This window comes from Aquila chrysaetos, chromosome 25 (assembly GCF_900496995.4).
Source record: "Aquila chrysaetos chrysaetos chromosome 25, bAquChr1.4, whole genome shotgun sequence".
In the NCBI taxonomy this organism is placed as follows: Eukaryota; Metazoa; Chordata; class Aves; order Accipitriformes; family Accipitridae; genus Aquila; species Aquila chrysaetos.
This window is the reverse complement of record NC_044028.1, coordinates 18,400,857-18,428,537: the sequence shown is the minus strand read 5'-3', so window position 1 is coordinate 18,428,537 and position 27,681 is coordinate 18,400,857. Positions and strand designations below refer to the sequence as shown.

Sequence of the window (27,681 nt, the reverse complement as noted above, 5' to 3'; positions counted from 1 at the left end):
CGTCCTCAGGGCGCACCGCGACGCGTCACCAGGGGGCGTGGCGGCGGGCGCGGAGGGGCAGGCCGAGCCCGGTGGGTGGGTGGGTGAGGGGGCCCCGCGTGGCGCCCCCTATGGGCCTGGATAGCTCAGCCGGGAGAGCATCAGACTTTTAATCTGAGGGTCCAGGGTTCGAGCCCCTGTTCAGGCGGGAGGGTTCCTCTTTCTTGGCGGCTCCTCCTCCGCGGCCCCGCCCCGGGGCGGCGATCAGGCGAGGCCGGGGATGCGCGGCCTCACCCGGCCATGGCCGAGGGGGAGCTGGGGACCCGCTTCCAGCGCCGCTTCCTGGCGGCCCGGCAGCTGCCTTCCTTCCCCTGGCCGGTACGGTGGGGAGCGAGCGGGCCGCCCTCCCTCCCGTCGGGAGGACGGCGAAGCCTCAGCTTCATTTATTTCCTCTGTTTTAGGAGCTTGAACAAAACCTGCGCACCTCGCCGGATTCCTCCCTGCTCGTGGACATTCTGCACAAGGTGAGCAGGCCCGGGCTGCCGTGAACGCGCGATGTGACCAAAGCCAAAGCGATCGCTGGGGTTTGCTCCTAATTACGAAGACAAGTGACTTTGCGTCACCGGTTTTCTTTGGGCCCAGCAGAACAGATTTCGTTCTCTCCCTGTTACTTAGCTGTTCTGTATTAGCATCAAAATTAAGACCCGTGTCCCTGAGCAGAGGTGTCTCGTGCCGTGAGCGGGTCAGCCCGGCTGCGCGTCAGCCCGTACGGCGATTAAACTTTGCGTGTGGGCGGGAAATGGCAAATAACATGGCAAACCAAAAAAGAGAGAAGAGAAGAGCAACATAGAGCTAACCGGACTCTCTTTCCGCTTGGTTTTGCTATTTATTTTCTGAAAAGCGAAAAACACGTTTCCTGCTGCGGATCTGTAAACTAAGGAACTGATCAGAAATCACCAAATTTGATTTTGTGGCTCAGCATCGTCACTTCTTTTAGCTACAGACTTGAATCACAATGCATTTCATGACACAAAGAACCAATCAATGGCTCCCCTGTCTTTCTCTGGCCCCTTACTGCCTTTCATAAAATCTTCACTTGGTAACTGGTTTCAGTTGCTGTTCTTGTTTTGTTGTTTTAGACCATTCTCCACCCTCTGTCTGTAAAATACCCCCCCTCCACCAAGTACAGAAGATGCTTTCTAACTGAACTCATCAAAAAGGTAGTGCTTACTTTTCATGTTGGTTGCAACTTTTTTTTTTTCCTTGAAAATATGCCAGTTTTACACTATGGGCCAAGCTGAATTATTTGTATTAACAAAAAATAGCATTCAGTATAAAATATTGTGGCCAATGATGTATTAAAATGGGACTTGATGTGTGTACGTTTTCTGCTTCATGACAAACAATTCGATACCCGAAACTGCCCTGTTCTTTTTCACACAGCATGAATCCACAGCAGCTGAACCCCTGGATGAACTGTATGATATGCTGGCAGACATTTTAAATGAAGAAGAATCTACTCGCTGTTACAAAAACTACTTACTGGTAAGAACTTATGCTGCATTGTTATAAATCACTTTTAATCATCTGATCTAACCAATAATTGGCTTTAAAAGTAACCCCCCAGAAACCCAAAGTGCTTCCTGCCTTTTTCCAGGCACTAATGTTGATTGTAAACTGTAAAACGCGTTGTCTGTGCTGATCCATCTCTCTCTTCTTGTGTGTGTCCTCCAGCCCACGGGAGAACCTGTTACCCTTTCCGAGAGCGTGGCAATTATCTCTGGAGGAACCACGGGGCTCGTCACATGGGATGCTGCTCTTCATCTTGCTGAATGGGCAATAGAGAACTCCGCTGTTTTCAGTAACAGGTAATCAGAGCAGCACAGACGGGGAGATGGGGAAAGAGAGTTTCATTCATATGGTGAGCTACACAACTATAATTTAGTAATAATCAGCGTTTACCCCCAAAATAACTGCAATGACTACACCCGTTTGCTACTGGCTAACTGCTGCTCTCATCTATTCTGCAACAGTCAAACTTTAATCCAGGAGAGGACCTCGTAGTTCTTTTAAGACAGGTTTTACAATCAAAACCATTATACCATGCAGTCTGACCTGCTCTGTGAAGTAGGCTGTTAAATTTCAGCTACTGCACCATCTAACCAGTAACTTTAACTAGTGCATTTCACTCCATGATGGGATTCGTCTCAGCTAACTTTAGATGATCGATGTGCAGGTGTGCATATCCAATCTCATCATCTTGACTTGAAGCAGTCGAGAGGAACAAGCACTTTTGAGGAAAGATTCAGCTAAGTTAGTTTTAAGTATCGACCTCACAAGGAAAGGAACTGCACTGCTGAAGTGCCTGTTTCTCTCCACTATGAGAAGAATTGGACAACCAGTTTAGATGGAGACAACCATGCTGCAGAAGTCTAAAACCAGGTGGAAATGCTTTGTACCATGCACAAAAGCAGTATTTCAAGTAATTAATTCTTATGCTTACGATTGCATCTTCAGCATTTACCACCTCTCCCAGTTATTTGAGACAAAGATTAGACTGTAGATGGTTTACTCAAAAATTATTGAAATAATCTGTAACTGATTTTATCTTTAGATATACTTAGAATGTTTTGATTTCCTAACTCAATTTAGAGTCCTAACAATTACTTCTTTTACTCCATTACCCTTCAGGACAGTCTTGGAATTAGGAAGTGGGATCGGCTTCACTGGAATTGCAATCTGTAAAACCTGCAAACCCAAGACATATATATTTAGTGACTACCACCATTGTGTTCTCAAACAGCTGACAGAAAACATCTGTTTGAATGGCTTTGTCTTGGAGCCTGGAACTACCCAGCACATCCAAAAAGAGTCCCAAGGCCAGGAGGCAGAAGCAACACATTACCAAAACCCAAAACTAATTGTTGCAGAACTTGACTGGGGCTCAGTTACAGAAAAACAACTGTTGGATCTTCAACCTGATGTCATCATTGCAGCAGGTACTTTACACTCCTGATTATGCCTCACTGTGTGCTATCATGCAGGAAGAAGCAGGTTAGAGAGATAAATGCAAAGGTATTTGCGTGCAGGACTCACTCAACCCTACTCCAGTTACCATATCTGCAAGCGTATGACAGATCTTCTCCCAGTTCATTTCACCATTCTGTCTTTTTCAGATACTCAGCAGTTTTTTATGTTCAGACTGAAAAGTAAATTTGGGGTTTTTTTTAAATACAGAAAAGAAATTCCAGAAACAGAAGATGATGAATCTGCTACTTTTAAGAGCCTCATAAATAACTGACAGTCTTGGTGTTCTCTTGAGGGATAGCACATACTTTAAAAGAAAGTAACTTTTTTGGGACTTGCCTATGTATAAATCCAGAGGGAGTTTATAAAAATCTAATAATGGAAAATCTAGCAATAGTAGAATTTCTTAGCTGTAGCTACAGGATTTTACTCCCTGATTTGGGGCTTTGCAAAGCAAAAATTACCTAAGAATTCAGGTGAAAAAATGACAAAATATACTGCCCTTGTCATCAGAGTATCACGATGCATTAAATACGTGAATTCTGTAAAACGAAGTCACTGTATGTATGTTACCTAATGCCAACCATACTGTTCAGAGAATGCACAAACCAGCCCAAGCTGAACTCAAGAAGACAAGGCAACTCAAAACTGAAGGCGATTTATACATATCTACTATTTGCTGTTACTAGTTACTGCAGGACAATCCCTTATTACATTGCATCAAGAGTAACTGCTACGTCTGTCACTGGTACGCGTACATCCTTCGACATTTCTGTGTAATAAACCACCACCTCTTGAATATCAGTCCTGAACACAAGACTGACACATTTCAGAATTACAGTGCTAATTAGTAAGGCTGACAATTTGTACCCCTTAGTGATCAGTTTTACCTTTCATCGCTGTTTCTGCTCTCAAGAAAATTATTCAAGATGAAAACTGCTGCAGTTCAAATCAAGTCTTTTGCGATCAGCCTCTAAAATACAGATTTTTAACAACGCAGTCTCATTCTGCTAAGGACAGTCATAACAGAGAGTACCAATGCTCAACGTTTTTGCTGTCTCCCTTAAGATGGGCTTAAATACAATATCCGACAATCCATTTACAAAAAGCAGCATTGATTTTTAGTGATTTTTGGACTGATACTAAAGATGAGGGCAACCTGACATAGCATGTAAAATAGAGGCATTTTCTAAGATCTCTTCTTGGGAATTTTTAACCCCTGAATACAATAACATTCTCCTGCAAGATGAATATTTTGTGGTTTTGGTTTGTAGTTTTCATTCTGGTTTTTGCTCAATTCTCAATAAATGTTGAATGTTTTCCCTTCTGTGCAGATGTGGTATATGATCCAGAGATCATTTTAGTCCTTATTGGTATGCTACAAAAACTCTCCACTTCCAGAGCAGACAGAAAACCTCCTGAGGTCTACATTGCTTTCACCATTCGTAATCCAGACACGTATCACCTGTTCCAGGCTGAACTTGGTAAGTGCCTTTTTTGTGAAGTGTATCAATAGCTTTGGCCTCTTTCCCCATTACTTAATCTGCAGTAGAGATGAACAGGAGCATTTTTTGGTGATGGGTATTGTCCAATAGTGAGATTCTTATCCTAGAGCTGGATTTAAGAGCAGTTTGCCTAAGAGCAGTAACTTTTCCACAGAGATTTGATCAGGAGATTGGAACTTAAGCTTTTTGCTACATCCTGTCTATCACAAGTTACATCTGTTAGTGCCAACTTGAGACGAATTGCAACTGTGGTGGCAATAGGAAACTAAAAAAGGGTTAAGCTTAAAGAATGAAAACCATCTGTGCTGCGCTGTCACAGCGATAACCTTCAAGATGCAGCCTAAAACCTTTATCTTAACTGTTCTTTGAGGTTTAAAAAAGAACAACTAAAGATTAAATAAAATAGGGAGGGATTTTTGATTTTTCTTCATATACTCTTCAAAAGCCTGTCTTTTGCAGGCTACTAGCTGTACAGCTGGTCTACAGCAATTGGTTAATTCACAAAATTATGCTGAGTGCATAGCAGAAGTGTTACTGTTAATTTTTAAAAGTACATACTCATAAGCACTTGCCTGTAGCTTGCTTTAACAGCATGCTAACAATTTCTTCTTACAGAACGTGATGTGCAACTTTTGCTCTTCATTTTATTAAGCAGAAAAATGATTCCCAGTGTTTCTCTTTACAGAAAAAGCTGGAATCAGATGGCAGATTACTCCAGCCCACAGCAACACTGTTTTTCTCTGTGACATGCAGCCAAACGTAACTATTCTACAGCTATTTATATAGACTTGGCAAATATGACAGAATTTTCAGACCAACAGGAGCTATCTTGTCCTTGCAACAAGCTTATCTTGAATTCTAGAAACGTACATGAGAGGCACTGAGGATACAACTATATGCATGGACTGTTGTCAAAGTGAGTTACGCCTGTTCCTGTAATTGTCAGCATGTACACAAGCAAGCTGCTGCCCCTGAAAAGTATCTGTGAACCTCAAGCAACAGAAAAGAAAGGCCCCCCTCATACTGCGCTTTGATTCTGTAGAAGACAACAGAATTGAACTGGTTTTTTTTTTTTTCAGCTGTGTTTTGATTTGTAAACAACGGAGGCATATCTGCAGGATCACAGAATGAGTATCTCACACTGACAAGGGAGCAAAACAGTGTTTCATAGTAATAAATATTTTTTAAATATTAAAACCAGCTGTAATTGTCTACTCTTTTTTTATACTTGTCTGTATATACTAGCATACTTGCAGTATGGGTCATCTTAAAAATAAATTATGAACAATACCTACAGTGAACATAGTAGATAGTGTCACAAGCTTACATGATGCTGTAAGAGGAAGTAATAGACCCTGCTGTAAATCAGGTCCATCTTTACTCTGCAATGATGACAAAAATCAGAACTTGATTTACATTTCTCTCATATAAGGACTATCACTTTCATAACTAACTATTGGGAAGCCATTCTCTCAGATGGCCAGAAAATAAAGAATCGCACTCTGCAGCAATACTCTACGTATACTGCAAGGAGGAAGAACTGAGCTCACCTTCTTTGAAACTTTCCATAATCCATTAATAATTTTCCTGTTGGACAGTATTAATCCTGAAGCAGAAAATAAAATATGCTGCTTTCTCCTGACTTCCTTTTCTGTACCTTGTTTTAAAAGCTACTTAAAAGAAAATGAACAAATACTTTAGCCTTCTCCCTCTGTAGTAGAGAAAATGGATGATAGGTAACTTGAAACATGAAGAATCATCTTATTCTTCAAGCCGAAGGAGGCCATGACTGCTAGTATTAAGTTGGATATACAGAAGTAACCCCACCCCAGGTTTTAGCTACCTCTCCTCGAGAAGGAAGAATTCAAAGGCACTATTTACAGAGTAAATGCACGCTAGCAGCCCAAACAGGAGGTTCTTTATCTCCCCTTACAGAAAATTCTTCAAGTCGCTCAAAAGATCTGTACAGATGGCTCATTTGGATCCAAAAAAATTTATTGTAGGAAGCTGAAATCTCTCTAAAGCTTTCAGCATTACTGTTTAATTAGAGAAGTGCCTAATTTACCCCCATGTGCACATCAGTGGCTAAAGGGGAATAGCCAAACCACCAGACAGGATTTGCTTGAAAACTAGGGAAAAAAAAAAAAATTAAAACCAAAATAAAATCAGCAAATAAATCTTTATGGATCATTCTTCAGTCAATAAACTAGTGAAATTGCCAAACTCCTGCAGTAAGCAACTTGGACTCTTATTTTCACCTTCCCACCAGAGGAACCAAATCACTGCCAACAACCTTTTTTGATGAGAGAGTGTCTACTGTAACCACAGCACAGAAGGGGAAAGGCAAGATTGTCAAGCTAGACAGGCATTTGCTAAAAGCAGACATTAAATGATTACACAGTAAGCAGGTTTAAAAATGCTGGTGCAGGTTGTAACAATCTACCACCACTGAACTAGGAATTCTGAAGAGCAGTAACCACGTGATAAAACCAAGCACATTCAATCTTTAAATGGGTAACATCTATTTTATAATGAAAAAGGTAATGAAAAAAGCATCTTGTAGGCACAAGGTCTGCATGTGAATACTGATATTAACAATAAAAAGATGAAGGGTATACCTGAGTGAGCAGTCAGAAAGTGAAGTGCCCTTTTATTAAGTTATACATAATTTAATAATAGGTTTTGGTTTTATTTTTTCCTTTTCTATTCATCTGTTCAAAAAGGGATACATTTTACTTTCTTTCTCAAGGTAAATGGGCACATTCACTTCAGTATATAAGGACAACACTCACTGAAAGGTCTGTTTTCCTCTAAGTGTTCAATAAAGCCGTCACATACCAGTGGCTGCGCTTTCACATTCTTGCACACTCTGTACAAAGGAAAACAACTTTGAAACAAAATGATTGTCTCAAAATCATAAAAGAGGATATTCAGCGCTTGTCTAGGGAAGACTAGCCAAGAATATTAACTGGTTGAAAAAATAAAACCCCCACTGTATCCTCAGTTTAATTCAAGTAAGAGGCATCTCCCATTTGCAAGAGAACATATCCAAATCACCTACTGAAGTGCTTACTGTACAACAGGTATAACTGGTAATAGTTTATCTATGTATTCAAGTATCTTCACCAAAAAGTGACCTTGAAGCACCACAGGTAACAGATTTTGCACATATGAGTTCCTAGAGTAACTAAACCTCCCTCCCACTTTCTCAAGATCCATCCCAAGTGGTAAGGAAGGAAAGGCAGTCCAAATAGCAAGGCTCAAGCTCTTCAGCACAGGAACCATGTCTCCCCTCCAGACTTACACTGTTCGCAGACCACAAATAGCCTCAACTGCACCTTCAGCACTACTCTCACTCACATGAGAAGCTCAAATTGTAAAGGAAGAGGTGTGTCCAAACACTTGTTCCAAGATGTAGTTAAAAACTGCAACTATAGACAATACAAAGTGTTTATTCACTATTTATCAAATCTGTGCAGCTTCAGGAATGCATTAGCTTTTGTGACACCCTCCTCTCCCACAAAAAGTCATTCGTTCTGCCCAAGCAAAGGAAGAACAGTCTGGTCCCAACTCTCATCCCAGCGCAGCTGCTTGGACGCACGAAGGTTTTTTCTGAAGTTGTGAAGTTTGCCTTCCAGTGTAGGAAATCCCAAGAAAAGCATCTGTAAGTTAAAAAGGAAAAAACAGAAAAATACCATCATACTACATTTTAGGTTCATTCTAGCGTCCCCAATGTTAACCCTCAACTACAATGCTGCAGTAAGAGAGTGCTCTTTGGTCTGGCCATATGAATAGTGAACAATGACAATATTTAAAATGTTCTTGCCAGCTTCAGATTCATATTCAAATAGAAGTGAGGCCAGTAACATTGACCAGGCAAAGCAGTATCTTCTGAGAATGCAAAATGCACAGATGATAGCCAGATATGGAAAGGTGGCTTACATGGGAGCACCTTTGCAGTTACAGCTAGTGGGAAAGAAAAATCAGTCAAGCCATTACCTTTAGTTGTTCTGCAAGTTCATTTGAGTCCCTAAATATCAGACCATTTTCATTGTGTTTCACAAGTTCATGTAAACTGTGAACAAAAGGCATAGAAGAAAACATGAGACAAAAAGCAGCAAGAGGGACATATACATTTTAAAAGTTGCATAGTGACATCAAAGAAGATCGTGCTAGGCTATCTGTAACATAATGATCCTGGATATCTAGATATGAGCTTCATACCTGACAAAATGGAACAAAGGTGGCAGTTTTAAACATTTCAATTTAAAGTTTGTTTCTCCCTTCTACGTCAGACTATTTAAACGTACCATTACAGTACAAAAGGGCCCTCACTCTGTCTTTCTGCCACTCATCTAGACATACATTAAAAATCAGGGCTATAATCTACTTCAGAAGTAACCCACAAGGAAAATCTGTCCATGATGCAGTTCATGAGATCTTCACAGAGAATTTATCTTTCTTTAGAAAAGCTACTGTTTCCCCAGAGGACCATAAATTCTAAGACTGACTATGCATACACTCACCCCTTCACAGAACAGAGACACATCTATGCAGAAGGAAGCTTTTTTTTAATGAAGTATATGGAAACAAAGAATTACAGGGTAGTTATTTTTTTAAGGCAAGTGGTTGCATTAAGTGCTCCCAACTTTGTAGAGACTCGTCTTAATTTTTTAACTTAAAATAAAACAACCTTGATTTCTAACTTATCTTACTGAATAAAAGAAAGTTATTATGGCATAATGCTGGAATCTCATTTGATACACAGAGTAGCTCCTGCACTCTTGCTTTGTAAGAATACTCTTATATGATCCACTTAAACTGTATCAGAATAAGCAAGCTCTTACCATTCAAAATATACTGCACACACAGGTAAACAACAGCCAAACATATCTACCACCTTCATGGGTAAATCCAAACCGCTAGATGATTTATGGAGACATACCCCCAGGTCTGCTGAGCCTGAAAAGCAAGCAAAACAGACAAAAGGCTGAATTCTCTGAAAGCAGCTCTTCTAGCCTTACTGTAAACCTTTCTAGTTATGTACTACTTTGGGCAATGCAAACTAAACATGAGCTACCTTCAACACCATCCAGACTGGCTCAATTTCAAGCACTCGGGGACAAAAAAAAAAAAGAAGTGCAATATATTTTGTGACTAAAATTAGTGAGGCTTTAGAAACATATCAGGTGAGTGCATATTAAATTAAAGGGAATTCTAAAATTCACGTATCTTAAAACAGCCTTTCTGCCTCTTAATCTGCTAAAACCAGGTAACTGCACAGGAGAACTCCATCACAATCCAGACAGGATACGCTGCATGGCTCACTAGCAACCTCTTCCAGTTCAAGTGATTTCGAAATACAGAAATTACAGCGTTGACTTTATAGTCATTAGTTAAAAAGTACCAAATAAACAGTGTTTTACAGCCATATAAATTGGCAGGCTCTAACCCTGCAGAATGTAGATCAAGTTGAATATGTATTTTACCACTTTTAAGCTCACTCACACTTTATCCTAATACAGTGAACATGCTGAGGGAATACTATTCCAAGGACTCGTTAATTTAGAATTTCAGCTACTTTTGGTTGCTCAGCCAAAAACTTTATGATTTCATTTACTGAAGTGACCCTGAAAGTAAACTGGAACATGCACAGGCACACTGTATTTCAGCGTAGTTAGAAGAAACAAAGAGGCTAAAATAGCAATACAGGTACTATGCCTACTTCTTGGGACAACAGTGAAAAACTGTAGTTAGAGAAATTTAGCAATTTTGCTAGCATGCGTCAAAAACACAAATATACCGTCACTAACCAGCAACTTCAGTCACTTACTATATTCTACCACCTTCTGTGCAAAATCTGTATCAGCTCTCTGCAACTGCGCTAAGTTGTTTTTCACACATTCTCAAGCCTGTTTCATAATCCACTATTTACCAAGCAAAAGAGGGTAATCCTCAGCTTCAAGCCACGGTGTACAGATCTGGATATGTTTAAAGTGCAGTTTATTTATCAGTCCATTGTAGTAGTCTTTTAGAGGTCCTTTACCTGTTTAAAACAGAAAAGAAATATATGTAATAGTTCTTTTAAGATGACTGAAAATAGTGTGGTCCGTGCGTCTTGCTGTACAGCTGACAAACTCCTGTTGTATCAGATACATCAAAAAGGATACCACACACAATTCCCCAAAAGACACGTAAAAGACTAAGTCTAGTAGAAAGAAATGTGAACCTAGACTTCTCTCACTCGGTATTTAGAAGAGCCTGCCATCAATATAGAATCATAGAAACATTTAGGTTGGAAAAGACCTTTAAGACCATCAAGTCCAACCATTAACCTAGCAGTGCCAAGTCTACCACTAAAGCACATCCCTAAGCACCACACCTACACGTCTTTTAAATCCCTCCAGGGATGGTGACTCAACTATTTCTCTGGGAAGCCCGTTCCAAAGCTTGACAACCCTTTAGGTGAAGAAATTTTTCCTAATATCCAATCTAAACCTCCCCTGGCACAACTTGAGGCCATCTCCTCTTGTCCTATTGCTTGTTACCTGGGAAAAGAGACTGACCCCCACCTCGCTACAACCTCCTTTCAGGTAGTTGTAGAGAGCGATGAGGTCTCCCCTCAGCCTCCTTTTCTCCAGACTAAACAACCACAGTTCCCTCAGCTGCTCCTCGTAAGACTTGTGCTCTGGACCCTCCACCAGCTTCGTTGCCCTTCTTTGGACACACTCCAGCACCTCAGTGTCTTTCTTGTAGTGAGGGGCCCAACAATGAACATGGTATTCGAAGTGCAGCCTCACCAGTGCCAAGTACAGGGGGACGGACCATCACTTCCCTAGTCCTGCTGGCCACACTATTTCTGATACAAGCCAGGATGCTGTTGGCCTTCTTGGCCACCTGGACACGCTGCTGACTCATATTCAGCCGGCTATCAACCAACACCCCCAGGTCCTTTTCCACCAGGCAGCTTCGCAGCCACTCTTCCCCGAGCCTGTAGCGTTGCATGGGGTTGTTGTGACCCAAGTGCAGGACCCAGCACTGATCCTTGTTGAATCTCATACAAATGGCCTTGGCCCATCAATATCACCCAGTCTTGACCTGTATTTTGCCTACAGCCCTAAGATAACCAAATAACTAATGACAAATTTCATCAGCACAACTGGCCCTTCAAAATCACACTAAGTTTTAGTTTGCTCTCAGTGAGAAAGTTAACCAAACAGCATTCATTCTGCCTATACAACTTTTTGGCAAAACCTCATTTGATGGTCCTTTTTTCCAGCACTAAATAAAAATCTTTCTGCTTAACACTCCAAACATCAGATTTTACATTTTTTTTGCAGCATCATCTCAATGTTCAGCTTAAATTCTTTTGAACGTGGAGTAATGTACAGCTGTACTAGATAGGGAGGCCTGTATGGCTGTAACAGACCAACTATAAATCACAGACATAAAGGCAACCATTCCTCCTCTCTCTTCACCATCAACAGAAGAGTCAGCATAGAACAAAAGTGAAAATGAAGTTTTCTGTATTTGCATTGAGGGAATTGTAACACATATTAACTATTACCTGTTATCACACATACTAAAGATGGAAGCTCGACTCCCTCATCGATATACCGCTCATAATCTGGAGAAGATAAAAAACTGTTTAGAGTCGACAAATATATGGATGCTTGGTTTAAGAATGGTCACAGTGTGTTAATTGTTTAGCTTCCTACTTCAAGTAGTTTATTTACAAGCATATACCTAGTAAAATCGTCAGTTTTAACATTTCTAAATTTACTACAAACTTCTATAGAAATAAATTACGGTCTGTTTAAAATGCACTACTCATAAAGCATTTGTTTGACTACACCATATCAGCTCTTTCAATGTATCAATTTAGAAACTGCAGCTACAAAGTCTACAAAATAAGACAATGAGTATTCCCTTCTTTCCTATTAGCAGATGCCTATGGAGACTATATGCAACAGCTTAGAAAATAAAATCACAATTTACAAGCTAGTTAGAGATACAATTCTCCCTGACAACTACTCTAATTGAATCCAGATGTTGCACTTCTCTATTTCAACTACTACTCTTAAACCACTGCTAATTAATCAAATACACCTGCATTTTCACTTGAACATGGAAGCACTGGTCTCTAGTGAAACCCTTCATAACTGTCCAGAATACAACCATTCCCCTTTGAACAGGTAAGGTTAATTCCTTCATACCTACCTTCTAAAGCTTTTAAAAGGACTGAAAAGTCTTCATCCTCTGAAAGAGAAGGCTTTATTAGTGCCATTCATATTTCTATCACTTACAATGAATTACTGTCTTTAAATAACAACAATCGAGATTTTCCTCACCTTCACCTACATGATTTAAGTATGGACCATGCTCTTCCTATTAAAAATCTACTGTAACTATTTTCATAAATAGAAGTCTATAACCATATACGGTGCTTATTTGATCCCCTTAACGGCAACATGGCAGACAAACAAGCCACAAATATTGCACATCCTCAAAGCTATCAAGTTAAAATTTTCTCATTTCTAAAGCTAGAGAATTAAGGGTAGAAATTGCCCTGTTAATTCAAAGGTATAGACAATTCTGCCCACAGAGAACAAAAAAGTGAGAAAATTACATAATATACATTATCGGAAATAAAGGAGTAAATATTTTAGTTTCTTCATCTATTTTACACCACCATGCAAGACTGTATGCCTAGAATAAAAGTTAAAAAAAAAAGTAAGAAATCTCTTTTAATCACTCTTGAAGCTGAGCCTCTAGACTGTAGCTCTATAATTAAAATACAACTTAAAAAATAATTCATTTTTAGCCACAGAGGTATATCATATATAACTTGTCTTCATATTCTTCCAGCCAAATGAAGGAAAAATGTAACTTCACCACTGATGATGTAAACATGCCTCTATGGTGTGTCAAGTGTGAGGAAGTATAAACAGCTCTAGTTTTATCTTTTGTTAAACAGTGGTTAAATATTAAAAATAAAACCATTTGTTTCCAAACCTGTCCAGCTTGTGCTGCTGATTAGAAGAGCTGGCCGTCCTCTGGTTTTTATCACGTGTCCATTTTTTTCATCCATTTCTGTAAAGGCAGTCCACTCAGCATTCGAACTGTCAGACTCTGTACTACGGAAACAGAATTTTCTGAGTATGGACTACACAAACAAGCAGGAAATACTATGCTTAACTGGTATAAATTTCCAAACACTTTGTTTCAGATTTGCTGCTCAACTTTAGAAACACAGTCATTACAGTACTGAGCTGCAGAGAGATACCTGATCACCTTTCCTATTGCTACCAAGAGCCTAGTGACACTACTGCTATAGGCACGATTCCATCTTCTAACAAAGTGTTTTCCCTAACAAGTTGAGAGAATAGTCTCTCTTTCCAGCTCTGTCTCAAACATATAGCAGAGCATGGAGGCCAACAGTACATTTATTCACTTAAACTCAGAACCTCTACATTCTGTGGTGGGCATTCCCCCCCCCAAAAAAAACCCCACTATACACTATGACTTTCACTTCTTTTTCAAGCATTAGTTTGGTAAAGTAACTCCCTGTTAAATCTGCTATAGGAGACATCCTGCACGTAGCCAGACGGGAATGTTTAACACACAGAACAAGATCTTGAAAGCTCTCCACAGTAAGCAAAAGGAAGGGATGCTATTAACAAAGCATCCAGTCACTGTCATCTAGTTCAATGGGAACTAGACAACTGCTGAGTTCCACCCCAGAGATATTCTATTACAGCTTGCCTCAGTACTTACGTCAACTTCTTTAAAAATAAAACACTTCTATTATTTCACACACCAAGCATTGTGTTACCACAGTTCAGTGATTTCACTCACTCTGGCCTCTCTTAGCAACAATTAAGCTAATTTGCACAGCATCAGCTGCTGGTTAAGAGCACACAGAGACCACTCTGCCTGCTGATGTTCAGTAACTTGTGACTCCATGCAAAAGTATTTCTGGTAACTAAGCGCAATAACTTTATGTCATTCTGTTAAGGACTGCAACTGATGCTTTACTTACACATACCGTGGTTTAAAAGGCTCATAGTCTTTGGCAAGTTTCATGTACAAACGATGTTGAAGTTCTAATGGTGTTTCCTTAAAATAAGAAGCTGGCTTGTCATACAGTGTTACCGCCCTATAATGAAATAAATTCACAAGTTAAATAAAAAACAGATGTAACAAAACATATACAGTACAGTGACAGGCTACAACAATGTAATGCAGAAAGTAATTAAGCAAATCAATACAGCAAAATAATTAATTTTTTTTTTTTACTTTCAACTTTCTATATTCCTGAAGTTTGCTGGAATATACCAAGGTGGACATATTAATCCTGTAACAAAGGACCCCTTTCTTGTGTGCATATTCAAGGAGTGTAATGCAACCGTAAGAACTGCAGACATCATTGTCCTGATTTTAAACTTACTTCATAACCTTTCCTGAGCAACTCTTATCTTAAAGCCCTCTGACTGCAAAAGAAAAATTTGCAGGGCAGACTAATTGTTAGAATACGCAGTGATGTCTGCCTCATTCCGATTCTACAGGCAGCTTGGTAGCAATCTTCCATAACACCTGGACTGCTACCTTCTAGTCAATGGGGTGTTAATTATGGAGGGTAATGAAGATTCTTGAATGCCTACACTCCACTAGCTCATTACAAAACAGAGCTAAGGTGTTTCAGTGGTGATGGATGGGCTAGGGAAAGTTTCTTTTCTAAGATTCCTCTGAATCCAGAATCATCAGGGATATGTTCTTTCATTTTACTTCACATATGCACATACTAATTTGTTAGCAATATATGACTTACTTTATGTTGCAATTCACCCACAGATCTTCTTTCATTGCATTAGTGACACACAAGTTATAGTCAGACAGACGCCCAAAAAGCTTTTCATACCTGAGAAAAATTAACTCTTAGTTAGAAACCACAGACAGGCAATTGCTTTAGCCAAACAATAACTGCACACCAGTGCCCATGCCAATTTAAAGCCAAACAAAACCAAAAGAAACCCAACTGCCCCCAGAAACTGGAATTTAATTATCAATTATTGATTGACTCCTTATACTGAAGCAGTATCAGTTTATGAGAAGGGATACAGCATGACTCCTTATCCTCTAAGACCTAAGAACACAAAACTTGAAAGCCTTTATAGCCTTTCTCTACATTTAACCAATTAGATTCAGCAAGAAACAGACCTTTAAAGATGAGCAGGAGTGTAAAGCAGCATTAGAGAGTAAAAAAACCCAGTACATATAAAGTCACTCTAATAACAAGATCAAAGTTTGCATATGCATGTAAAAGCAACCTGCCTACTTCATCAATCACCTTCCTATGTGTTTAACAAAGGCGACTTACAGAACACACTTTCTGAAATAGAAAGCAGTTGTAACACAGCAAAATCCCAAAATCCTTCACGGAAACAGCCCTTTGCTTATTATATTCTCCCCACTGGTTTCCATTCTTCTGAATTCTGCAAAGGTACGTAATTTATAAAGAGGAGAAGAAATTACTGTACAAACCATTTTGCAATTTGTACTAGCGGGTGATTTCTTCCATGATTCAGACTCATTATAGTATATCCATAGTTGTGCCAATCAATTATCAGTTTGCTTCTCCAGAAAAGACATGCTACCCAGGCAACAGCTATGCTAGGCAAGCCTGGAGGATTCTGTGTAATAAATAAAACAAATAAAAATAGCATAAGGCTGTGATCAAGTGACAAACACTAAGCAACTACCAGAAACAGAAAACCAAATGATTGAAATTGCGCTGCTTTAAAGGATCTTAATGAACAGAGACAATTTTGTATTTACCAACTATAGAACTGCCAGTTTCTCCGATGAAGATTGGTAGGCACTTCAAACTTACTGTTGGATCAGGATCAAAATTCCCCTCCAATAAACACACAAACATTTCTGTTAAGATTTATTTTTTACTGCTATCCATGCCAATGAAGCTCAAAAGCTCAATTAACAGGAAGAACCGATGTGAACTGTTAACAGAAAAATCAAAGTTTAGAGCCAAATAGTTTGATATAGGTTTATACCATTGATCGGGCCAGTTTTAGTTCTCAAATAATTAGAACAATGTCTGAGACTGCTAAAAATGCCCTGTACTTTAGTACTATTTATTTTTCTTAATATTAGTCCTAACACAAAACATACCTGAAGAAGAATATAGGATGGCTGATCTATCTTCAGCATTGTGTACAGCAATTGTATTGCCTGCACAATGACTTTTATGACATACTGGAAAAGCTTTGGGCCAACTGCAAAACAACAGAAAACCTGGTAAGAATATTACAGCCCTCTGGAAATGTGCAGCTCATACAGAAGCAGCCATGTCTGCAGAGAAAGTTTTAAAATAATGGTACGCTGTAAAAATGGAAACCTGTTTTTAGACAAACATCTCACAATCCCTGCAAATTCCTGTTCTATGTTTTGTACACAAAGAAATCGGGGCAGTTATGGGTAAACATACACACAAGGTTAAAAAAAAAAAAAAATTTAAGTGTCCCTGTTTCAGCCTGCATCAGAACGGCATTAATGTGCTCCAATACCACAGAGGCAAGTGTAGGGAGGCACCAAGGATGTGTAGCCTCTGCGTGCGGCCGGGCTGAGCCAGCACACACATCTGGACCAGCCCCATCGCCCCGCGGCACCGAGGCCCGAACCCTCTTCGGCTTGTTTATTTTTCCACCTAAAATCTCGTTTCCCCTTTTCCTCTGCTGCCCCCCGAACACAAACACCCGCCACGACCACGCTCCGGACCCCGGCCCGGCCCCGGCGACCCGCTCCCCCGCAGCCCCGGGCCGAGGACGCCCGGCGGGGCCGGGAGCCGGAGTCGGAGCCGTCCCGCACCCACCTCGCAGCCCCCGCAGGTCCGCCACGGGCACCAGGCGTATCTTCCCGCTCCGCAGCACGTCGCCGTGCGGCCTAGTCTCTGCCAGATGGGAGAGGCCCGTCAGAGGAGCGACCCCCGCACGCCGCCCCGGCCCGCCGCCAGCCCCGCCGCCGCCTCAGCGTAGCTCAAACCGGGCGCCGTCCCCTGTGGAGCGGGGAGGGGGGGGGGAGGACCCACCCGCCTGCCCTCACTCACGGAGGTAGCCCAGCAGCTCGACGCCGCGTCCGTGCCGGGCCAGCGAGAGCGCGTGGTACTGCATCCGCGGGCTGCGGCCCAGGTCGCCCAGCACCGCCACGCACACCCGCCCCGCGCCGCCCGCCGCCGTCCGCCGCCGCCGCCACAGCAACGCCGCCAGCACCAGCGTCCCCGCCGCCGCGGCCAGCAGCACCACCGCGCCGCCCGCCGCCATCTTGTGCCGCCGGCGGCGGGAAGGGGGAAGGGCGCCCCCTGGCGACGCCGCTCTCTGAGGGGACCCGGGCTCTGCGGCGGTGGGACGGGGGGCAGCGAGCAGAGCAGCGATGGGCTCCGGGTTCAACCTCCTTTTAAAAGACGGTTGTGGGGGAGAATAGCTGTCACTAGAGGAGGCTCCAAAACTCCGTATTTTAAAACGAGTTTACGGTAGTACGCGAGATGAATTTTCTTTCTTTCTGCAGGGTACGTGAAAGGAGCCCGGGAAGAGCAGTCCTCAGAACATGAATTACTTGCTCAGTGTGCCCGAGTTGAAAGCTTAGGGAAGGAGCTGTCTTCTCTGACTGAAAAAGTGACACATTCTCTAGTGCAGAATGACCCCAAATATTTCAAAGATAAAAATAACTCGTACCTGCGGTGGTGAAGAAAAATAGTTCTTGTTCAAGCTCAAGGTATTTGTATTGGAGTGTTCTGCCCTTACGTTCTTGATCTGTGAAAGAACAAAGATGCTAAAGTTAACTAAACAGTTTACTTGGAGTGAGGGGCAACACCTGGTATCCATCCTGAGCGGGCTTAGGCAAGAAGGGCTCTTCAGAGTGAAGAATCTGCTGCTGATTTTTTGGGTGGCCTGGAGAAATGCACTGAGGGCAGGTGTACACAGCACAGAATTTAAGTCCGAAAGCCACAGAGAGGCAAGATCAGCTTAGGGCTTGCTCACATCTTTGCATCATGTGCCTAGTGCTTGTTTTCAAGTCACTGGAACTAAATCTGTGGTCCCTTCCATAGCTTCCCTCTTTGGTCCCTCCAAGCTGTCTGGTGGCTGGCAGTGAAGTTGCAGTGATGCATTTGGCCGATATCTGTTGAGAGACAGAAATGATTTTTTCTGGCATATAGGTTATTTGCAAATGACATCCTGTCATTCTGTGGCACTACCATTAACCTTAAAGGGACTCTTTTTCTTCTGTCATTTTGGGCAGAAATAAAGTGCCTTATTCTGTGGTAGCTTAGCCTCAAAAGAAATGGCTAAATGGACGTTACTTCAGAATAGCTGCATGCACATGCATGTAAGCATACCTTTGGGTGTACACAAACACTCAAGAAATCAAGCAGGACCTGAGAACTCCCTCTGCTGCATCATTAATTACAGGCTTTCTTCTTTGATTTGCTTTCAGAATTTGAGGAAGAAGAGGCTGAGAAAAAGGGACATAGGAAAGGGAAATGAACCTAGCCTCTGCCATATGACAGGTTTCTCTGAACACCGTTCCTAAGCTAGGTTTAGACAGAGCAAAGAGCCTGTAGTTCCTTGATTCTGCTTGCAAATATCCTGAACTGTGGCAATACACCTCAGATAGCTAGGAACATATTTGTAATTTTACTGGTTGTGTTTTCCCCAACTTCTCAAATTAATTTTAGGGCCACTCCTTTCCCTCCTGACTAACACCAATATTTGATCTGTGTACTTCATCCCAAAAATCTATAGAACAGACATTCCAGTTGCAAAGGATAACATGCACATTATTCACATGACACATTACCAGTAACCAACAGTATGATACTTACACCAAATTAGTTCTTAGGCATCAGGCAGCTTACGTGTTTATTGGGACAACTCCATGTGTCGAGAGCCAAACAAGCCAGCTGAAAATATTATTTCATATATTGTTAGACTTGAAACAGATTGATGATGAGGGTCCCTGCTTGCTGCGTAGGCATACCAGATACTGATGTTCTTTTCCATTCCCTCCAGGCTTGTTTAGAAGGACACATTATATTTGTGGGGAGCCTATGGTCCATGAAGATGCATCCTGCTAAAAAATAATGTTATTAGATTGACTTATTGCAGAGTATTTGAATCCAGTGTAAGATTTTTTGATTGCAATTCACAGCTCTCAGATCCTTTCTTCCCTACTCCAGATCAGAGGAAAAGAAAAAGTCTCATAAAATGCCGTGCAATACTCAGTTCTCTTTTCTGTACCTAGAGAAGATGCTCTGATCACCTGTTCTTGGGTATTACAAGAGTATTTTCTGTGCTAGCATGATGAAAATAAGTTTGGAGATTGAAAGCAATAGATTCAAGTTTTCTTCTCGAGACGTCTTCATGGGAAACAGTATAGAATCATAAAATCAGTTAGGTTGGAAAAGACCTTTAAGATCATCGAGTCCAACCATTATCTATTCTCAGTTAACCAACTGAGAATATATGTATGTTATTTATTCTCAGTTAACCAACGATGTGGTAAACATTATTGTGAAATAATAAAAGCAAAGCTTTTTCTTTAGCAGCAATGAATCATCTAACAAAAGATATACTTGTTATGTTAAAGTAATGAGTTATACAACATTTGAAACATCAGCATCAGTTAATTTATCTCAAATCTTAGAGCCTCAATCTTTATCTTTAAGCAAGATGTATAAAGTTTATGATTGTTACATACATTAGCTATACTGTAAGGGCCATCATTTCCAAACCTGGAATTTATTTGCCTAAATCTGTTAAAATAGATTGCTAGGATTAATGTGGTATGATTTTGATTAAGCTTTATGAGCTTTTTTTTTTCTGGAGATTAAGCATATAAAGCAGTAATGCCAAAAAAAAAGCTGTGTTTTTCTGTCCCATTTTGTTCCCCTTGGTTATGTTGCGTGACACATCTGGAACTCAGATGATGGCTGGAGAAGGTTCTCACTTGGCAGAAGCCTAAGGAAGGATGCTTTGGAGAACCTAGTGAGTAAGCCTTACCTCACAGGAATGAGGTGTTGTGATACCTTGTCTAAACATATAAAATACAGACTGCAAATCAAAGGGCTGTTTTACAGTATTTCTGTCAAGTCTTACTGAAAACTCCAATTCAAAAGGTGCCCCATGTCTCCACTGGAAAAGGAACAATCATTAATGTTTTTCACGTCCAGAATCTTTCACAAAAGCTACATGACCTTCAGCACATAGAACGTGCCTGGTCCTATAGATTTGTGGAACCTTAGCCCATCTGTAGTAAGTTTCCTCACTTGAAGTCTGTTTCATCAGCTGTAAGTCAAGGCTATCTCCTCTGCTTCAAGAAAGCTGAAACTTCAGAGAGAGAGGTGTTAACAAGAGTCTTCACTGGGAATGAAAGTGCCCTCAGCATTGTGGAGCAATCCATTTCCCCTTATTTCTTCTTTTTTTGCTCCAGGTAAAGGTTTTGAACACAACTCTGGAGTAGCAGACCAAAAGCAGCTGCTGAGGAGAGGTAAGAGAAAGGAAAAGTTGTTTGCAGGTGAAAATAAATTATATATTTAAAGGAAGGTATATCTTTTAGAAAGCTTTGTTCCAGTTACTGCTGAACAACTATGCATAAATTATTCAATAATATAAATCAAGGCAGTTGTTTCCATGGGAATTCTAACTTCCCTTTCTTACACATAGGAGTGGCTTTCCCCTAAGAATGTTTGCAGAAAGAAGGCATCACAAATGCTTGCATGAATAAGAAAAGTTTTCCTGAAATAGTCCCCAAGATTTTTGTCAGGGAGGAATCCTTTTATTAAAAGACAGTTTGGAGACAGATCTCACAGCATGAATGCAGAATGAGAACTCCAATCTGCACCCGTACCGAATAAGCCACTATAATCACAGCCTGAAACAGGTTTGGAAAAACCACTGAATAACAAAGGGAGCAGCCAGAGCCAGCTGTGTCCTAAGAGAAGACAGGCCAAGGGTGACCACAGCACAGGCCAGGCAATGGTCTCACCATCAGGGCACAGTCCGACAGCAACCCCAGCTGGGTGATGACAGCAACAGGTCCCATTGCCAGTCCATTGGTTATCAGACAAAAGCAAGGTAATGAGGCCAAGGTCAAGCCACTAAATCTAAGCAACAATTTAGGAACCAGCCTGGAAACAGGTACATCTACAACATAGCTCATGGAAGAATTGAAGGCCACGCCTGAGCTTAAATGAGCCTTCTAGGCCCATGGGCAGAAGGTGTGGTTGGAGGCCCCCGGTGGGTCTGCTCGGGGCAATTAGGGCCTGCTGCTGCACTCAGGGCCCTGACAAACTAGTACTGGGAAACACCGAGTCCATTTGCAGGTGGCTTGTCAGCAAAGGTGGTTAAATTCCACTTTCACCAGCCATATGATCATTTTACCATGTATCAATATAGGTTAAAAAAAAAAAAAAAGAGGTGGTCCTGGAAGACATGATGGATACAGCATTTGTAAGATAAAACACTTGAACAAATGCTACATGTTATCTAAGGCCAGCTGCTTAACTTAGTCAGAGAGCTAATGTTCATCATCATCCATAAAATGAGTCAAATATCTCCCTATCTGAGTTATACTGCAGGATGCCCAGCCCTAGGAAATTCAGAAATCTTTAAAATCTTACATTTTCAACTCATGTGGAAACTCCAGTATTTATCTGTCTGTCCATGTTTCTCATCTTTGGAACTACAGAAGTCCTGCACATAACAGATGCCAACTGAAGCTATTCATACTGATACAAATTCATATCATGAAATAAAATGTTTTTCATTATATAAAGGATAGGTTCTTTTCTTCAGTGGCTATCACAGCAAAGACTGACAATATCCCCACTAGGTAAAAAAATAGGACTACACTTATCTCAACAGCTGGGTATGGTAGAGCACAGAAAGTATTTTATCCAAGGTCAAAGGCTGAGCTCAGGGTCACACATAATTCATGGGGCAGAGATGGCTATAAAGTCCAACTGAAGTTCTAACTTGCAGTTCAGTTTTACCATTTGATCTCCCTGACTAAACTGTACTGTAGGCTTCCAAATGCATATGGTTTTAAAATTGGTACAGATCATCACCTATGCAAGCCATGTAACCTCGTTCAATAATGAGGACAGTTCACAGTTGCAGACTGTCAATGGGGAATGCTGCTTGCACAGAGAGGTGACGGGTCCTTGAGCAATACTAGTGCTCCTTCCACAGTGAAATAGGATTAGACATTTTAAATCACAATCTTGTCTTGCAATACAAAGAGGAGTTCCACCTTGGCAGCTAGTTTTTAATTATAGCAATACTGGACAGTCGTCCACAATGTGGTTTTTCCTGGTAACTTTTAAAGTATCCCAGAGAGTCGGGGATGATTTCAGTGCAGCCCCTTTACCACTGAATGCATACATTTTTCTTTAGCTCAGATTCTACCAAATTCTAAAGAGATCTTCAACTTCACTGGATCTAAATTAATATCCCGGATATTTCTGTGATATCTCTCAATTTGCTGTCTCTAGTCCTGATCCTACAAGGTACTAAATACCTTCACCATCTGCATTCTGCTGGGTTCTAATACGTGTATGTAATAAACAATTTTGAGCTGTTTTCAGTTTGATGATCCCTGTTTTCTGGTGGAAATGCAGATGCCAAGAGCAAATAGAAGCCTCCTGACAGAAACATTTGCCACATTATCTTGCCTAGGCCCTGTGGAAGTAACTGAACCCCACAGTGAAAAATCATTAAGTTAGAGCCTTGCGCAAGAGTTTAATACTAGATTAGAGGTACTGACCAGGAATCAAATAAGATGTGTCGCACAACGCAGAGAACAAATGGTATTTCTTCACTATGAATAGGAATAAAGACACAAATAAAGGGTGCTGTTCTGCAGACCCTAACGGCCACCCAGCCTGAATGGTATGCTGGTTATGTTTCTTTTACGCCTATAACAAAAACAGATGTCAGATTTTTTATTTCCCTTGTAATTCTCCATATTGTCTACCAGCATGTAGGCAATTAAACCACTGTTTCCTCTTAAAGCACGTGACTAATTACAAGTGTGGGCAGACTGGTTCAATGAGATAATAAAGCCTGGAATATTTGCTCAAAGATCCTGTTCAGAATGCATCTTTTTCTAACTAGGAAAGCAGCCAAGGTGACTTCAAAAAAAGCCCCGCTGCCTCATGTCCCTGCTGTGATTTTACACATACATCCCTGGCATGGCAGTCACACATCCATACCAACCTGTAGGAGATGTGTTCTTTTGGGAATCTCTCATTTCATTCTCACCTGGCTCATCTGACAGCTACTTGCTGCGTATCACTTTAATGTGAAATGCAAATTGCTTTTCTTATTTACTTCCTTGAATAGAGTGCAAATATCACATCCTGTGATGGAATGAGTGACTGACTGGCCTGCAGGCATATACCCGCATTTTCTGGCAGGTTATCAAACTACTTAAAATTACAAGCTTTATATTAGCTTTATAGATACAGTGACTTGAGTTTATAAAGGTAGAGTCACAATAAATGTTCTTTTGCCTATCTAGTCTTCAGAGCACTTAGTTGGAGAAAGATAAATATGGTGTAGTCACCGCTTACATCTGAGGTTCTGAAAATAGGGAGAGATGAATGCATCTGTGAGAAATGCATTTTGTGAGAGAACTTCCTTCTGCTTGTAAAATTTTTCATATTTATTCAATAACAATTATGTTTTTAAAGGCTTTTCCCTTCTTTTCTTCCTGTGACATTTCAGAAAGTTTGGAAACGCTGTTTGCAGTTTATTCTGGAAATGGTCTACTTCTGCTCAGTGAGTCAAAAATCTAGACCCAGCACTGGTTTCCTAAGACTGTTTGGCTTAAATGGTCAATTTGTATGCATCCCAGCAATATTTGCTCTCAAGAGCAGCGCTGAGTTAGCAGATTTTTGTTCCAAGACACTTTTGGTTTTAATTCCTTTGTCATCCCTGTTAATATCTCAGGATGTTTGCCAAAACAGACTAACCAGTTAGCCATTATGTTATTCATTGGGTTACACTGCAGAGCACTTAAAAAAACCAAAGTGCTACACAGCTTTTAAGTCATGTCTGTTCCTGTGAACATCACCAAACGTGTTCTCCTGACAGATACACACTACATACGCGTGTAGGCACTTAGGATCCATCTCATCTTCCTACCCTTGACAGATTGCTGCAAGTGCAATAAATAGACACACAGAAGCCTAAATCCTTCTGACTAGTTGAACTTCACTAATCCCAGTAGTCACCAACCCAAGTGTCTCGAGCTAACCTCACAAGAACCAGCTGCTACCTTGGCTACTCTTATTGCCACATAATATATGTAGTACAAACCTTTTAAAAATTGTATTATGTTTTTTTTCATTTGCACTGAAAAAATTAACATGGAATATCTCAGTAATAAATATTTGCACCCATCACACCTGCACTGTGGGGGTATGGACTAACAGTAGTCATAAACCCCATGTGACTTCAAAGGGTTCAGACTGCTGAAGCTGTGCTATATCACCAGATGATAAATTATTGCTATTTTTAACAGCAAGGTAATTTGCTTCTTGTGTTTGTTCTCCTGTTTGCTTCATTTATGAAGTGCAACCCCTGCTACAGTGGAGATGAAAGGAGTCAGTCACAGAATGAGCTCAATTTGGAAGCAATTCTAGGTAGCCTGAAATGCTACTGCAGGTAGCCTAGTGCTGAGCCCTCAGCCTGTTATGATGCTGCTGAGAATCACCTGTGCTTTGCTCTCTACACTGAAGATGGAAAGACTAGGGTGTTTCAAAGGTAGGACTCCCTGGTTCCAAGCTAAGCGTTCCTCTAAAGACCACCATGCTCTAAAATATAAAATTAATTTTATTCTGTTTAGTACATGCTGTGATGTGAACTGTACACCTGCCTAACCTCATCTAATGTGAGCCGCTCTCCCCTTTATGCTAAGACTACAGCTACCACTGGATAGAACCATAGCATATAATTTTTTCACCAAGCTTTCCACCCTCAATCTTCCTTTCTGAAGGGAGAATGGCATGGAAAGACCCTTTTAAAAATGCTGCTTTTTCCACCCATAGCACCCTTTACCACTCCAAACTCTGTACACTTCTTTCAGTTGCTGCCTTTTAATCTCACTAGCTGCTTATCTGCTTTATTCCTTTTCTTCACACCCAAAAACCCCTAAGGAAAGTGTGAAGGTAAAAAGAAGTAACCTAGTTAGAGGAAATTTTTACACGCCTTCCCAAAGAGAGTCTCTCCTGACTGATTTGTATTGGCTTAGACATATTTTCAGACAAATACAGGTATACTTTATAGAAATAAATTTTTTACTTCCAGCGGGTTCTACAGATACAGGCATAAAAGAGGAAGAAGGCCAGTAAGCTAATCAGAAAGAGAAGAGCCAGTATGTATGGCTTATAAGATTCCCAGTGAGTTCCCATAGGCCAATTCAAATTAGTAATTATTAGACATGTTTTTCCACAACTAAAAATTTTCAAATTACAGGAAAAGGGTCAAACACCTGTCAATTGTGTTCACGCCCTAATTTTCAGAGCTGGGCTGAACTTTAGGTTCAAGGCAGAGATGGAGCTAGCATTAGATCTAGACATCAGCATGCACGTTCCTTTCATGATATTCACTGTGGTAACAGGAAAAAAAAAATGGCAAGCTTGGCTGACCTCCACTGGGTGGAGAAAACAGAAATATTCTGATTTAGAACCTGACTTACTTAGACTAAAACCTAATTTAGGTTTGGAGCTGTGTCTTCATACCAAAGCCCAGGACAGCTTAGCTTCTGAGATTCATTCAGTCCAGCATGGTCATAAGGTGGTTTGCCAGCACCTGCACACACATATACTTTAGAACCTGTATTTTGGGGAGGTAAGTGTGTTTGTGACATGCTTGAAATTGAGACTGGTTGTCTTTAACAACAGGTAGTTATCTCCATTAACGGGGAAATCTTGTGTCACCACAAACAAACACTGAAATTCTGACAATGCCCACCCTTCCCTCTTTGAAAAGTTGTAGAAAAACAAGTTACTTATATTCTGTGCAGTACTTAATATTAGTGCAGTGGGAGGGCTGCTTTAGAGAGGAAAGTAAATTGCAAAGTAAATGCCCTGTATGGAGAGGAAAGACTATTCAGTTTTCAAATACTGTTTTGTTTTGGATTTTTTTTTTCATTCCAGTTTGCATGAGGTTTCTGTTCCCTATGGATTTCTAAAGGTAGCTTTTGGCCTGTGGATTCTACACCCCACATTGTGATCCTGGCCCCTCTTGTAAGCTACAGAAAAGACAGGGCGAGTTTGGGAATTGGATGGAAGCCTTCTGCTTAAGCCCTTAGTACAGGATGTTCCCTGAAAAAAGTTTAAGGCATTTGAGCAAAAGACAAAGCAGGATCCTGAATGGACTCCCAGAGTACTCTGCTTGCTGAGTTTAGACCATTAAAACCACATCTTTAGTCCACACTGGAGTTTCAACTGGATAGTCTTGTTTCCAGCTCGAAACAGAAGCAGGACACATGCAGGTCTCCACTGCTGAATGAAAGTGGAGGCATAATAAGCCATTTGCTAAGATCTTTAAATGCACTGGTTTGTGCTAAGGGAGTTTTCCAGTTCATTTCTGAAATAAAAGTACATTTTTCCACTTGCAAGGTACATGAGACAGCAGCACACTTACATATACCAGGTACACTTACCCTGGGAGTGTGGCATTAACCCCCCTGCTTTAGCACTGGCCATGGAAAGACCAGCTTCTGCAATACAGCCTCGGGCATGCGGCTCCACAGCCCCACTCCCCCATTCACACAGGGGTGATACCTGCCCTTGTATCACATCATTTACAGAATCAAATGCCTGAAAATAAGGAGACAGCTAACTGAGCTCATCATCAGTCTCATGCAGGCTGAACAGACATAAACACACATCAGGCAAATGTAATGAACCGTTCCACAATGCGAACGGGGCTTTCCCAATGCTTCCTCTGTGAATTCCCCTCTCCCCCACTCACCAAGTAGCTCAAGGAAATTGTGTGCAATGCAGCCCAGCAGTAGGCTTGATTTTTTTGCAATAAAAATATGAAACTTCTCTATAAAGCGACATTTGCACACAGGGAAAAAAAGGAAA

The 27,681-nt window shown here is 41.0% G+C and overlaps 2 protein-coding genes and 1 non-coding gene across 5 annotated transcripts; 2 read left to right on the top strand and 1 right to left on the bottom strand.

Annotated features, from left to right (window-relative positions):
* The first annotated feature begins 106 nt into the window (after positions 1–106).
* Positions 107–6,153, top strand: EEF2KMT (eukaryotic elongation factor 2 lysine methyltransferase). 2 transcript variants are annotated; one of them, XM_030002151.2, is made up of 8 exons: positions 107–357; positions 441–503; positions 1,119–1,199; positions 1,423–1,524; positions 1,714–1,847; positions 2,671–2,978; positions 4,341–4,490; positions 5,197–6,153. In XM_030002151.2, the coding sequence occupies exons 1-8, from the start codon at positions 280–282 to the stop codon at positions 5,295–5,297; spliced, it is 1,017 nt and encodes a 338-aa protein (XP_029858011.1). In that variant the 5' UTR covers positions 107–279; the 3' UTR covers positions 5,298–6,153. The 2 variants fall into 2 exon arrangements, with proteins under 2 accessions (XP_029858011.1, XP_040976331.1); XM_041120397.1 differs by lacking the exon at positions 1,119–1,199.
* Positions 115–187, top strand: TRNAK-UUU. The gene has a single exon. It is a non-coding gene; the product is annotated as a tRNA-Lys (tRNA).
* Positions 6,154–6,488: 335 nt separating the features above from the next.
* ALG1 (ALG1 chitobiosyldiphosphodolichol beta-mannosyltransferase) lies at positions 6,489–17,848 on the bottom strand. 2 transcript variants are annotated; one of them, XM_030002149.1, is made up of 13 exons: positions 17,635–17,848; positions 17,401–17,478; positions 16,701–16,804; positions 16,056–16,204; positions 15,343–15,432; positions 14,560–14,670; positions 13,527–13,648; positions 12,732–12,770; positions 12,079–12,138; positions 10,447–10,557; positions 9,359–9,473; positions 8,511–8,586; positions 6,489–8,173 (listed from the first exon to the last, which is right to left on the bottom strand). In XM_030002149.1, exons 1-13 carry the CDS (start codon positions 17,846–17,848, stop codon positions 8,039–8,041), a joined length of 1,404 nt encoding a protein of 467 aa, XP_029858009.1. In that variant the 3' UTR covers positions 6,489–8,038. The 2 variants fall into 2 exon arrangements, with proteins under 2 accessions (XP_029858009.1, XP_040976330.1); XM_041120396.1 differs by lacking the exons at positions 16,056–16,204; positions 17,635–17,848 and adding an exon at positions 15,892–16,006 and having other exon boundaries at positions 17,401–17,605.
* Positions 17,849–27,681: the final 9,833 nt, after the last annotated feature.

Coding starts and splice junctions, on each gene's coding strand:
- EEF2KMT (XM_030002151.2), top strand. CDS start 280: ATGGCCGAGGGGGAGCTGGGGACCCGCTTCCAGCGCCGCTTCCTGGCG. Junction 358..440: donor TGCCTTCCTTCCCCTGGCCG/GTACGGTGGGGA, acceptor CCTCTGTTTTAG/GAGCTTGAACAAAACCTGCG. Junction 504..1,118: donor TCGTGGACATTCTGCACAAG/GTGAGCAGGCCC, acceptor TTGTTGTTTTAG/ACCATTCTCCACCCTCTGTC.
- ALG1 (XM_030002149.1), bottom strand. CDS start 17,848: ATGGCGGCGGGCGGCGCGGTGGTGCTGCTGGCCGCGGCGGCGGGGACG. Junction 13,649..14,559: donor TATGAGCCTTTTAAACCACG/GTATGTGTAAGT, acceptor CTGTTTCCGTAG/TACAGAGTCTGACAGTTCGA. Junction 12,771..13,526: donor CAGCAGCACAAGCTGGACAG/GTTTGGAAACAA, acceptor CTTCTCTTTCAG/AGGATGAAGACTTTTCAGTC.